The following is a 13,753-nucleotide window of genomic DNA, read 5'->3' as shown; positions in this document are numbered from 1 at the left end:
TCATATAACCTTTTATTTTGATGCTAGTTGTCTGAATTTTTAATACATTCAAATAACATTTCAATTAAAAAGTACCAATGTGAAGAACAAGATACGACAGTTAGTCACAAAAAATTAAAGTTATATCTATGGAATGAGAAGTTGTATGCATGATCACAAAAATAGGCGAATGAAAATAAAGGAAATTTTTAGATTCGGAGAACTATTGATAATTAGTGCAGCTGCATATATTTCCGAAGCTTCATGCTTCTGTTTATGTTCAAAAAAATTTGGCGACAAACGTAATGGATTTATAACACATAGTTTTGAAAGGTTGCATTGTGAAGAGGATGATCTAGGAAGAACAAAGTGTGGGAACCACAGATGAAGGGTTATACCTTGGGATTTATATTGAGATGACCTAGATGAAATAAAAGGTTAGAATTTAGACAAGAAAAGCAGATATTAAAGTAAGAAGGTAGAGGGATAAGAACCGCTGATTATTTATTAGCATAAAAATAGTATGATATATTTATTGTCTCAGTACGAAATGAGCGAGCAAAGTGCTTCGGGCGTCATTAAGTCCATCGTAAACAATTGAATACCCGTAGCTAAATTGATTCAGTCAAGTATGGATGTCTTAAATCAGCATATGGAGAGGGTAGTTAGACGAAATGGAAGGAGGATGGATAACAATACCAATTGTTATGAAGAAAGAAGACATTCGGTGGTCCGGTAATACGCAAACAATCCTTTGAAAAGACCTATGGCCGAACACAAGCGACCTATGCATGTTTTATACCTTTCGAACCCAACATCTATATTCACAAAGCTATACAAGCTGAAGTGTTATCCAATATACCTTGACTTCTATCGGTTGAAAGATATATTGTCTGAGTCAGCAATGGCTTATATTAGCAAATATCAAGCGAGTTGGCTTTGTGTGTGACGAGATTTTACCAGTTATCAGTTCATCAAGGCAGTTGGGTACATAACATATGAGTTGTCAATGCGCCCGACTACTTTAATTCTGATAAGACTAGTGATGGAAAGCAAATGAATCCAAAACATTCTTGCATCATTAGTCGACGTGTTTGAAAAGTTCCATATTTCTTCATCTGACGTCACATAGACAATAAGAATAACCAGAATGATTTAACATCCGTGCATCTGAAGATTCATCAGTGATTCATCGTAATCTCCTAAATATAGGTATAGGATTAGTTTTGAATGAAAAAATGGGACTGAATTCCAGTTAAGACCGTGATAAAGTGAGGTAATAAGCACCCAGGAGGGCAAAGACACATTGTGAAAATTACTCAATTTTTTTCCTTATGCTCTCACTGATACCCTTAAAGATAGATAAGCGGGGTTAAGGGTCAAAAGATAATGAAGATGATGGCTAGCCCAACGTGATTCATTTTAGGGGCCCTTAATCTAACACCAGTTGGATTGTTTGCTGATTTTCATTGAAATATACATATCGCCAATCCTCGTATATAATCATCGACTTAACTCACGTTGGCTAAGAACGGAATTAAACAAGTCAAATACGAGAATGGATTTTTGAATAGGTATATTTCGTACAATCGTTGATCGGAAAGCGAAGCAAATCGGAATAACGGACAGTGAAGAAGGCATGTGAGCGAATATAATTTAATCAAGCGTTAATCGATATTTATAGTCAGGTAAAAATAAGCTAAAGGCATGAGTAGGATAAGATGTGCACACACACACGCTCATATAAAAACAGTCAAGGTTGATAAGCGAATAATTGACAAGGTCAAAATGTGACTTAAGAAGAATGAATAAATTGGCCTGTCCGTAGGCTAAAATAAGTTATGTGGGATTAACATAGCAACCGATGTTACATAAGAACGATCTCGGACTGGTGATCATTGGTCTTGTGTTTCTCCTCTTCGTTCCGGTGTTCGTCTTCCTATGCTAATGAGGTGTGGCAACTTGGGCCGATGCATGTATGTGCCTAGTCCTACGTTGTAACTGGCCGACCTCTTTGTTCGAGGCTGGTTAGTATTGGGCCAGCCGTCAAGCGCAGAGTAACAGTCTGCTCGTCCTTGTCGCATACTGGTTACTTGTGATGGTCTTTGATTAACAGTCGGCCATAGGGCATAACAATTTCATTACGATTCCAAACAAGGTTATTCGAAATATGTCACAATATTAGGTAATAAACTTACTGTGACACTCATCGAGAATTGTCATTTCTCAGATATTCACCTTAAAATGCAGCATATTAAACGGTTTGTCGTCACTCTGAGTAACAGATTGAGAAATACAGAAAGAAAATAAAGTAGCACCAGTCGCAATAAAAAATTTAGACTCATAGACAATTAGATGACAAACAATTTCGGTATATTGAGTAAGATTTCAATGTGTAAACAAGAAAATTGCAAGAGCGATTTACTAATAAGCCTTATCTCTACGACAAGTACGCAAATCCAAAAATAGAAATCATCTCATACGCCTGAGTGAAAATAAGTCAGTCTGTATAGTCATGCAATGGTTTAAATTATCATACGACAGACTACCACGAAAGTGATTAACGAAATACAAAAGTGTCGGACAATCTGCTATGTATTTATTTATATGTCAGAGCTGAAATAAACTAGTTGGCTAGCGCTAGCCACTGAGATACACTTCTTCATAACTATCTCCAAGGAAATTGTGATTCGCAGCTTAATACATGACCTTAGGGTGTTAAACGTTTATGATCAGCTGAGGATACCACGTATGGACTAAAGTTATTCGTTAAATTGGCATAACAAAACATCTTTCGTATTTGGTGATGAAACGACAACATCCGTAGCACTGCATGCAGAAAAAACCACCATAACTTAATTACCTACAAGTGGACTTTAGCATACTTTGTATTTCGAACCTCCTGACAATTCTGTAAAGACATGTTTAATGTGGTTGAGAGTAGACTAATAAAACTATCGTGTAATCGAATGAAACCATACACCTTTTGAAAATGCTGATCAAATGAACGACGAATACGCCTTATAAGAATAATGATGTGAATCTCTCAATGAATACCAAGTATAATCAAATATATGCACATAAAACCATACCAACTGCTACAAAGTCACCACATTATTTGAAAAACTGCTAAGGTCGATTTCGGAACAAAGTTTTGTAACGTAGCTAATACAAACTTTAAAACTTTTACATCGTCAGCGTGTAGTAACGTTGAGGACTCAACTATACTTGGGAGTTCGTTTACCTACAATATAAAAAATACATGACCTGTACAAAATCTTGAGGTAATCCACTAAGTATTGGTTTCCAGGATAAGCATTTGGGATCTATTCTTACTCACCAAGAATTCCTTAGTCTTAAGAAAAGTTCAACAATTCCCGGATTTTCCAGCTTCAAGAGTAATCTATTTTTCGGCGCCTTAACAAATGCTTCGCTGAAACCTGTGTAGGCAGCACTCACTAATGATCTATTATCCAGAGCTTCTGTCCATTTCCCTCCTGATATAAGAAGGTTTGTCGTACAGGATAAATGTTTTCTGAAACCGTGGTGCTTGTTGTTTAGTAAGTTATTGTTTTCCACGAATGTCATTATGGTCTTCTTGACTATTCTTTTCAGTATCTTAATTACAACACTGGTAAGGCTGACAGGTTTGTAGTTTAATGGAAGTTGTCTTGATCCTGTTATATGTACTGGAGTAACGACTACATCCTTCCAGTAGGTGGGTACACAACTTGAACGAGTGACATATTGACTATCATATTTATTAGATTTTCAATGTATTGTGTAATTTGTTTCAGGATTAGGAGATGTAGTTCATCTGATCCTGTTGACTTTTCTTGCCTAAAACACTAAGGGGCTTAAGTACATCGTCTTGATTTAAGTCTGTTGTGATCAGACGGTTCGTTAACTTTGTATTTGGTTCTAGTGCTTCGTCCAGAAGGAGCTCCTGAGTGAAAACTGTCTCAAAATAGTTCGCCATTGCCTCATTTAAGGTCCAATCCCTTCCGCGATTAGGTCGGTAATCCAATGATGCGTCCTTGTTCAGTAATTTGTGCTAGGATAGTCTCTTAAGCTGCTTCATTGAAGATTGTGCCAACTGAATTTCATATTTTCTCTGTACTTCCCGGATATTAATTAAACGCTTGTTCCTTAACATCCTGTACCATCCCATCGTACTTGCTGTGCCAAGGCTGATGGCAACGTTCAAACATTTCTTCTTTTGTCTTTGTAAATGTTGAATATCCTGGACTATCCGGGGATGGCCGTGCTTCTTCTTCTTTTTTGGAACTGTCCAGGCTATATATGGTTTAGTGACCTGGTTGTATAACTGCTTGAAATGAGTGCATGCCTCTTGTACTGATGCCCCTGAGTTGATTTCCCAGTTTTCAGCCGATGCTACAGAGTTTATCTCCTACGTACCTGCCTTCCATATGTTCGGATGAGCCGGCACAACTTATTGACTATCCATCTCAGCCATGAATTTGAATAAGATAACTGTATGATCGCTTCTCCCTAGAGGTTGTAGGAAAGTCATTTGACAAACGACATTAGAGTGTGTGATGACTTAGTCCAAGAGAGACGAGGAGCTACGCAATTCATGTATGATAGGATCTCATATGGAGATTTAATCCAATGGAGATTCCAACCAATATATGGTATGCTTCTGCAGTGTTGCTTATCCTTATTTTGAATTGAAAAACAGGGGTCAAAACCATTCGTTACTAAGGCGAAGTTAGCGACCTAATGACCACCTCGGCTTTAAAGAATGATGATAAAATGCCAAGTGACTTTGTTCTTATTCTTGTAGCACTATGAAGATGAAATGTCACCTTTAACTTATTACAAGGTCCGATATCACTCTTTAGAGGTTCGTGATGGACACAAAGTTGCTTTATGTACTGTGGGGGCACGTAAAATAGTGTGTGAAGGCTGGAAAATAGAACATAAGAAACAGTAAATCGACGACTCAGCAAGTGAACACAATACACCTACATTTAGTTCAGAAAGCAATAGATAACAATCGGCAATAACGCGAGTAAATCCTGAATCCACCTAAAGTCTATTCACATAAGTGATATCATACTTGACAGATTTATTTCTAATGATCATCGGTTACTCGTCACATTGTTGTCACATCGATGACACTTTCATCATTGTCGATCAGAGCCTCAGTAAATAACTCCCAAGTCAGTTTTACGGTGTGCACTAGGCAATCAATTTCATTGATGTATACGAGTGTGACGGCAAATTTAATTTCCTTGATATCTCAGTTAGTGGACAGACGAGTTGTTTATCAGAAGCAGGCATAAGAAGTATTATTTTGTGTGTCTCAACACCCACACTTGTATAGTTTTACATACATTCGCTTCAAAAGCATCTGGTTAGGTTTTTTTAAGCGGAATGAAAAATATCTTCTTGATAAAGTAATTTAAGTTTATTGTTCAAAATCTAACGGAATATGCTACCTACAAAATTTTCAAAGAACCATATGTAGAATCAATTAGTGAACACTACTGGGCGAATATGTAGAAAATACCTTTGTTTGTTCTTTCTTATGACCAGCCCTTCGAACTGCCGTAGTATGTGCTGTTTTTGTTTTATTGTGTGTATTTTGAGACTGATCGTAGCTGTCAGTACTAAATTGCTCACGAATCCCGAATTATAATGTTCCGAATTATTTGAATTACAGTACGAACTAGGGGTCCCAGAAATAATGTAACTGAATCAAGAAGTACAAGATAAGCACAAACGAATGTACTGTATTTAGAATTCGAAACCAAGCATCCAACAAGTACAAAGGTATCATCAGTTCATTCAAACACCTAATCCGCCCCAGCTTAAATTAGAGTATAAGTAATTGTAGTCCATTGTACGTCTTCTTAAGTTCATCCTGTGTCTGTCCGACAGTGTATTGGATAAAAACTCTGTAGTATCTAGAATGTGCTCATTAGTACTGGAATTAACAAGTGAAATCGGAACAGACTCACCTGCTTCCTGGGATTGTGTAATCAACATGTCGGTTGTGTACTGAAACCGCTGCTACCTAGAATTTGAACCATAGACTTAGACTATCCTCCCCCATGAAATAATATCGAATCTTAATAATTACGATTTATGAATTATGTGGCTTCATTTAGAACATATTTTTCACATTGGATAGAGTAAACATTAGAATTGTTTTTGTGATAAGGATAAACAGCAGTTGATATGAAACCCTCTGAATTGTAATCAAAATCGAGCTCATTTAGTACTTGTGCTTCACACTAAACAAGTTTCCCACAAGAAACAAATGCATTATGAGGACAAATAATAATTGATATGGCATCAAGATTTGATTCTTCTGAAATAGTTTCCTCAAATTTATTAGGAATGTCATTGCAGAGCATAGGATCGTTAGAAAAATTAGCACCCATCAAAACTACATCAAGTTTTCGATCATAATTATGTTCACTCAGCATATTTTCCTCAGATTTGCAAGGAATTTCGTCAGAAATAAGTGAACCATTAGGAAAAACCACATCTGGTGCAATAACATGAAAAATCTGATAAGTTGGTTGATTGAGAACTGTTGTCTCGCAAGAATTCTGAATTCCATTTAACTCTGAACTACCATATGACTCTACACTGTCTTTTGAAACTGGCGATAAAGATAGATGATCGTTAGGAATACTAGACTTAATAGATCCAGAATTACAAGACTTAATAGTCGTTGCAGCAAGATGAACAGTAGTATTACAAACTGACTGAATATATCCAATATCACCATATTCATAGCACATAGAATTACGAAATTTACATGAATTAAAAGAGTGGAACCTACCACTGGACAAACATTGACCAAACGTGTGCCCATCTTCACGAACTGCATCGCAACTCCTCAATGAATTATCTGCATAACTTTGAGTATACACTGGGTTGGGATGACGTAATACAGTGGAAGTTTTTATATCCTCATGAATCACTTTACCAAACCTTCCTCCTTTACGACATTCGAAATTTGTATGCTGAATATAGTCTAGCAGTAGATCCTTGAGAGCTGTATAAGGAAGCAAAATGGGCTATTCCGGTAAAGCCAGAGTTTTTAATAAGCTATGTGCTATTCCGATGAATATGAGGAAATGTGCTACAATATTAACATCCTCATCATCTTCCTTGGTCATAGCCCATATTTCGAACCTTTCAAAGAAATCATCAAAAGCTTCAGAAGTTGAATGAATATCTCACTTTTCCATCACAGGCTCCATCGCGACGCCAATATAGCGTTTCGAATTATTTGCATTATAGTATGAACTAAGAATCCCCGAAATAACGCAATTGAATCAAGAAGTACTAGATGAGCACAAATGAATGTATTGTATTTAGAATTCAAAATCGATCAATCAACAAGTACAGTGGAATCGTTATTTCATTCAAACACCACACGAATACACAGAAATAAACGTGCAAGTAAAGACGAGAATTAGAGCTGACAAGTAGAAGTACGTGAAAGACCCAGCCGAAGGAGAAATAAACATGAGACAATCATATAAAAAAACGAAGAAACTGGTAGGGAAATGTGTCAAATCAGATAGATCAGTAAAATATGAAGAAGGCAAAACCGTCACTGAGATCCAAGAACAGAGGGACAGGTGAGCAAAACACTTTGAAGAACTCCTGAATAGATCAACACCACTGAACATACCGTACATAATAGCAGCACGTGCAGACCTTCCTATAGACGTCACTCCGTAACGATCGAAGAAATCAGGATGGACACGCAATAATTTATCTTTATCACAACTCAGCTTCTAATATTGCTTAGGATTCCTGGACACCAATTCATTCGACAAGTTCCGAAATCAGAACACAGTTGAACAGGATCGAAATCATATTCCATATGACAAGGGTGAATGGAAGTAGGAAACACAGCAAGACAAACGTCAGAGTATTCTAGAACCTTCCACCAGCATCTATTAGCGCTTATTGGCTAGGAAATGGACAGTAAACATGCCCCAACATAATCCTGCACGAACGTGCTTTATTCAAATCTATATTCCGCCAACACCTCTCCTTTAGCAGATTCCTAGTATCTTGTGCTAGGGTCAAAATTCAGCCGCGTGACTGGCTTGTACTTTCGACTTTTCCATCTTATGGGAGAGAAAGAAGTGGATCACCCTTGGCTTGCACAGAAAATGACCTGTCTATTCCGGGCGTTTTGATTGCAAAAGCGTCCAACAAGACGTCAATAAGCATTCTGTATCGATTTCGATCGCTGGCTATCAAAGTTGATTTCAATCGGTTAGCACGATGCATACAAATATCTGAGTCATCTGACACGTTGTAAACTTTGTTTTGCACGATCCGACTAGCTATCCATGTAGGATCTTTTTCACGATAATCCACGTACTGGCGGCCCATTGTTTATGTGTAAGCTATAGTTAGAACAAGAACAACTAGGCTTTAAACCTTACCTGTTTCTAAACGCCAAAATAAAAATTTGATTGGTACAATAGTTAAAAGAATTATAGCCATTAAGTGGAACGCACAAACATATCAATCAGTATTGCGTGTCTTATCGAAATGAATAAAAACCATAAGTCACACTTATATAATATGATAATAATGCTCCTCATTTGGCATGTTACATGCAACAGGAATAGTCTAAGACATGTTTGACGTGGTGGGCGTTTGGGCAACAACTTGGTTGCTTAGTTATGAACACAACCAACATGCGCTTAAATCCAATCTTTATTCCGCAAACAACATCAGAAAAATGAAGAATGGAAAAGCAGTTTGACCTGAAAAAACTTTAGCTGAAGCACCGAAGTCAAACATAGAACTAACTCCAAACATGAAGTACATGTGCCACCGACAGACTGTAAATAAGGATACCTTATCAAAATGCCGAACAAAGAAGATCTGAGTCAATGCGAAAACTACAGAGGAATTACACTACTATCGGTACCAGGAGACTTTTTCAACAGTGTTGCTGAACGAGATGAAAGATTCAGTGGATTCCCAATTTTGAGGTCAAAAGGCTGGATTCCTTAAGGATCGGTCGTGTAGAGACCCTAAACGTAACACTACGAGTTATTGTCGAACAATCGATTAGATGGATATTGTCACAATCTATTAACTTCCCTGACTATGAGAAGGCGTTTGACAGTGCGAACAACCTTGTGGAACCTTCTTCAGCAACATGGAGTGAGTAGCTGACAACGTCGTCAAAAACTTGGGGGAAACATACGACGGACCGCAATGCGAAATCGTGCTTGAAGGACAGCTTGTAGAACTATGGTCTACTATTATATTAGTACTGCTCTAATAATAGGCCTAATCCCAATATTGTAGATTTGTCATGATATAACTGCCTAATCTATAAGATCTTACGTGGAAGTCACACCATCGACTACACCAACATTCCGTATGAAGTTAATGTATTTAGTCTGTGGACACTTACAAATATATGGCAAAAGCAACTAGAAAACATATACATGTTAAGTACAAAAAATCATTAAGTAAAATAGTTGAACTCGCCTGGGTTATTTTTGAAAATTAGATTATTCAGTGGACGACATATATAACGCCATGTGAGGAGTAGTAATGATCCAAAAGTATCCAGAATAAAACATGCAGTATGGCAATTAATTCCAGGGTGCTTGATGCTGTTAACGTTTTTGCCACTCTCTCGGATCAGAACAACCGAATGAATCCAGATAATTGTGTGGTCGCCATTGAACGAGCCATCTAAAATGACCTTATGATTGCAGAAAACTTATGGCTGAAACTCACCGTATGTTTTTAGAGAAGTGTCATCCTTGTTGTTTGGCAATGGAACTCGAAAATTTGAAATTAGGCAGGCAGTGGTTAGAAGAAAAGATATTACAGGATAGTGCATAGTTTAAAACAGGATGAGGTGATAAGAAAAGGAACACTGAATATTAGATCCAGGTAACTATTTAGTCCTTGCTGCATTGTTATTCAATGTATATTTGCGTTATTTACAGGTCATCTTTGCTAGAGCTTGATGCTTAAACAAGTCTATGTCGCTGAAGCATGTAAATGCTATAAAAGCTTGTTAACAAACCATCAAAGCTAATTAGTTAATATAGACGACCAGTTTTATTATCGATTGAGCTAGTATGTCATGAGAACTAATCAATATAACATTACGATAATACATGTGAGCATTAATCAGGACTTTTAGAATATTGGGTTAACATCAATACAAAATAATCAAGAAATTTAGAATGGAAATAAGATTAACAATAATAGGATGCGTTTCTCTAGTCGGGCTTACCAATGTAGAACTATGGTCTACTATTATATTAGTACTGCTCTAATAATAGGCCTAATCCTAATATTGTAGATTTGTCATGATATAACTGCCTAATCTATAAGATCTTACGTGGAAGTCACACCATCGACTACACCAACTCACTGTATCGCATCAATTACCAATACATGATGTAGAACAAGGTTAGGCTAGAGAAAGAACAATATATTTAATATGAATAGAAGATATAAGGTAACATTCAGATGGACCACGCCTGCATGGTCGAGCCATGCCATCCGATCAACTCAGTCTATTCAATTCATTGTACGCACTTTCTCCATTGTTAGGTATTTCTCCGCGTTAAATGTTGAATATCTATTTTCTGAGTAGTCTCGTGTTCACAGCTTTGTGGATTGTGTGGCTATTGTCCAATGCCACTACACTACTCTCCCACCAGAATCAACGTGATGTTGGTTCGATACCAAATTGGATGGGACCGTCGCGCGCCGGAGGTTACCAAGGATAATAAGAATCCTCCGGGTATTGGTAAGCTGAAAGATAAATCAAAAGAAGGCGGCAGCATCTGGTCGGGAAATACATATAATAATTTTAAAATATCTGCCTTCATGCTTAAAACGCTTGACATGAGAATTTGGGTGAAGATTATTTGAACTATAAAGAATGGCATAACAATAATAATAATAATAAAACGATGCGTGCTAACAGCCGTTGGTTAATAACTTAACGTATAGGTAGTAAGTATTTTGTGTTTAGAAATATTAAAGTAATGAATATTGTAGAAATGTTAATATTGGTATTAGTTTTGGTTTAAATTATGAAATCAAATAACGATTATGCCGGTAAGTTGTCCATATGAATTGAATTCCAAATGCATCTGTATTAGTAGGCTAACTGAAGGAACAAAAGTATACCGTGGAGAAGAATTCCAACTAGTGTTCCAGTTAGTTTGATACGGTTTATTTAGTTACGGGGAGATTTTCTCAACCTCATTTTTACTTGACCGTGATAGAATTTAATAATACTACTAATACACATGAATGTTCATCAAAATAAAATTTAAATACATGAGTGATAATTATATGGATTTTAGACAGATAGCTAAGAACAAATCGTTAAACATGAGTGTATTCGTAAGAGACATGCTCTGGACTCAATGTTCTGATCTGCGGCAGACTATTTATTTATATTTATACTTGCTGGCTGATTGGGCATACAAGTTAGTTGCAAGTATGCAGTTTATCATAAGGCGGAATACGATTCAATTGAGATATAGTGGTTATAAGTTATTAAAATCAGTTAGGCCTGTGTCATATTACGAAGTGATGTGGTACTGCAAGATGTATTTAGCTAAATAAGTTTTTACAAGATGATTAATAGTGAGTGATGCTCATGTGATTATCAGAGAGAACATAAGTTGTAACCAGGGGGAGTACACTCCCAACTTATGTCTATGATAATGGCTTGAACCTTAGTCAGTGTTGAGGTAAATTCGACATTGATGTTTTCAGTTTGCAGGAGATTTGCTCGACTGCTTATACTGATTATTTGCATGCATGATTGTGTCGCTAAACCATCAATTAGACTGACAAGGTTTTGAGATATTTACTGAATGAGCAACTGATAAAGAAACATACTGTAATCATCTGTAGTGAATGAAGATAAAAGAAAAACAACACTAGTGATAATTATAAGTCAATTTGCTGACCGATTTTGTTAATAGTTCCATTAATTTTATCAATCATATTACGTGATTGTCAAGTCATGACAATGCTTTATGACGATATCCTGAAACTACTATGTTTAACTAGTTATAGTGTTGAATGAGGATTAGTCAGTGGAAAAATAGGTATTGTTGCTTTAGGTGATTGGAAATTATCAGAAATTTATAACGTTAAAGAATCCGAGACGCCTAATTTAATTATAAATTTCAATTCAGAAATATTCGTTTAGTGTTAATCCTAGTAGGCTACGGAGTTTTGATTTTAAACGTTTGTTTAGCCAACAGCTACCTGGGGATTTAGTTATTTGACTAGTGCCATTGATAGTACCTAAATTTTTAATCTTATTATTTAGACTTTGTTTGCATTTTAGGCTGCTAATATGATAAACTAATCCATAAACCCAAATACGATTGGCAACAACGACTATTTTGGGTTTATTGATAAATGTTAAAGGCGATCCAGATTTCTAAATTTAGAAGACATGGAGATATAGTGTAACGTATGTATGGGCCAGGTTAACATGCAGGTTGTTGACGTATATGACAATTTGAAAATAATGAACATGATCAGAAAGATCATTTTAAAGTTAAGACTGCTTATGAAACTTCAGGCAAGAATATGACGCGTTATAAACATTCCGTATGAAGTTAATGTATTTAGTCTGTGGACACTTACAAATATATGGCAAAAGCAACTAGAAAACATATACATGTTAAGTACAAAAATCATTAAGTAAAATAGTTGAACTCGCCTGGGTTATTTTTGAAAGTTAGATTATTCAGTGGACGACATATATAACGCCATGTGAGGAGTAGTAATGATCCAAAAGTATCCAGAATAAAACATGCAGTATGGCAATTAATTCCAGGGTGCTTGATGCTGTTAACGTTTTTGCCACTCTCTCGGATCAGAACAACCGAATGAATCCAGATAATTGTGTGGTCGCCATTGAACGAGCCATCTAAAATGACCTTATGATTGCAGAAAACTTATGGCTGAAACTCACCGTATGTTTTTAGAGAAGTGTCATCCTTGTTGTTTGGCAATGGAACTCGAAAATTTGAAATTAGGCAGGCAGTGGTTAGAAGAAAAGATATTACAGGATAGTGCATAGTTTAAAACAGGATGAGGTGATAAGAAAAGGAACACTGAATATTAGATCCAGGTAACTATTTAGTCCTTGCTGCATTGTTATTCAATGTATATTTGCGTTATTTACAGGTCATCTTTGCTAGAGCTTGATGCTTAAACAAGTCTATGTCGCTGAAGCATGTAAATGCTATAAAAGCTTGTTAACAAACCATCAAAGCTAATTAGTTAATATAGACGACCAGTTTTATTATCGATTGAGCTAGTATGTCATGAGAACTAATCAATATAACATTACGATAATACATGTGAGCATTAATCAGGACTTTTAGAATATTGGGTTAACATCAATACAAAATAATCAAGAAATTTAGAATGGAAATAAGATTAACAATAATAGGATGCGTTTCTCTAGTCGGGCTTACCAATGTAGAACTATGGTCTACTATTATATTAGTACTGCTCTAATAATAGGCCTAATCCTAATATTGTAGATTTGTCATGATATAACTGCCTAATCTATAAGATCTTACGTGGAAGTCACACCATCGACTACACCAACTCACTGTATCGCATCAATTACCAATACATGATGTAGAACAAGGTTAGGCTAGAGAAAGAACAATATATTTAATATGAATAGAAGATATAAGGTAACATTCAGATGGACCACGCCTGCATGGTCGAG

The 13,753-nt window shown here is 36.3% G+C and overlaps 1 protein-coding gene across 1 annotated transcript in view; it reads right to left on the bottom strand.

Annotated features, from left to right (window-relative positions):
- The window catches only part of ANO8 (Anoctamin-8), a 42,045-nt gene extending 38,394 nt beyond the window's left edge, over nucleotides 1-3,651 (bottom strand). Inside the window, exons 1-2 of the mRNA XM_051213694.1 lie at nucleotides 3,072-3,651; nucleotides 2,178-2,253 (exon numbers count right to left, since the gene is read on the bottom strand). Coding sequence (XP_051069692.1) covers nucleotides 2,178-2,202 — 25 coding nt within the window. The 5' untranslated portion in view covers nucleotides 2,203-2,253; nucleotides 3,072-3,651. The remainder of the gene's footprint in view (nucleotides 1-2,177; nucleotides 2,254-3,071) is intronic.
- Between the last annotated feature and the right edge of the window lie 10,102 nt (nucleotides 3,652-13,753).

This window comes from Schistosoma haematobium, chromosome 3, assembly GCF_000699445.3.
Source record: "Schistosoma haematobium chromosome 3, whole genome shotgun sequence".
Lineage (NCBI taxonomy): Eukaryota > Metazoa > Platyhelminthes > Trematoda > Strigeidida > Schistosomatidae > Schistosoma > Schistosoma haematobium.
The sequence above is the reverse complement of the archived record's forward strand: the minus strand, read 5'-3'. Positions and strand labels throughout refer to the sequence as shown.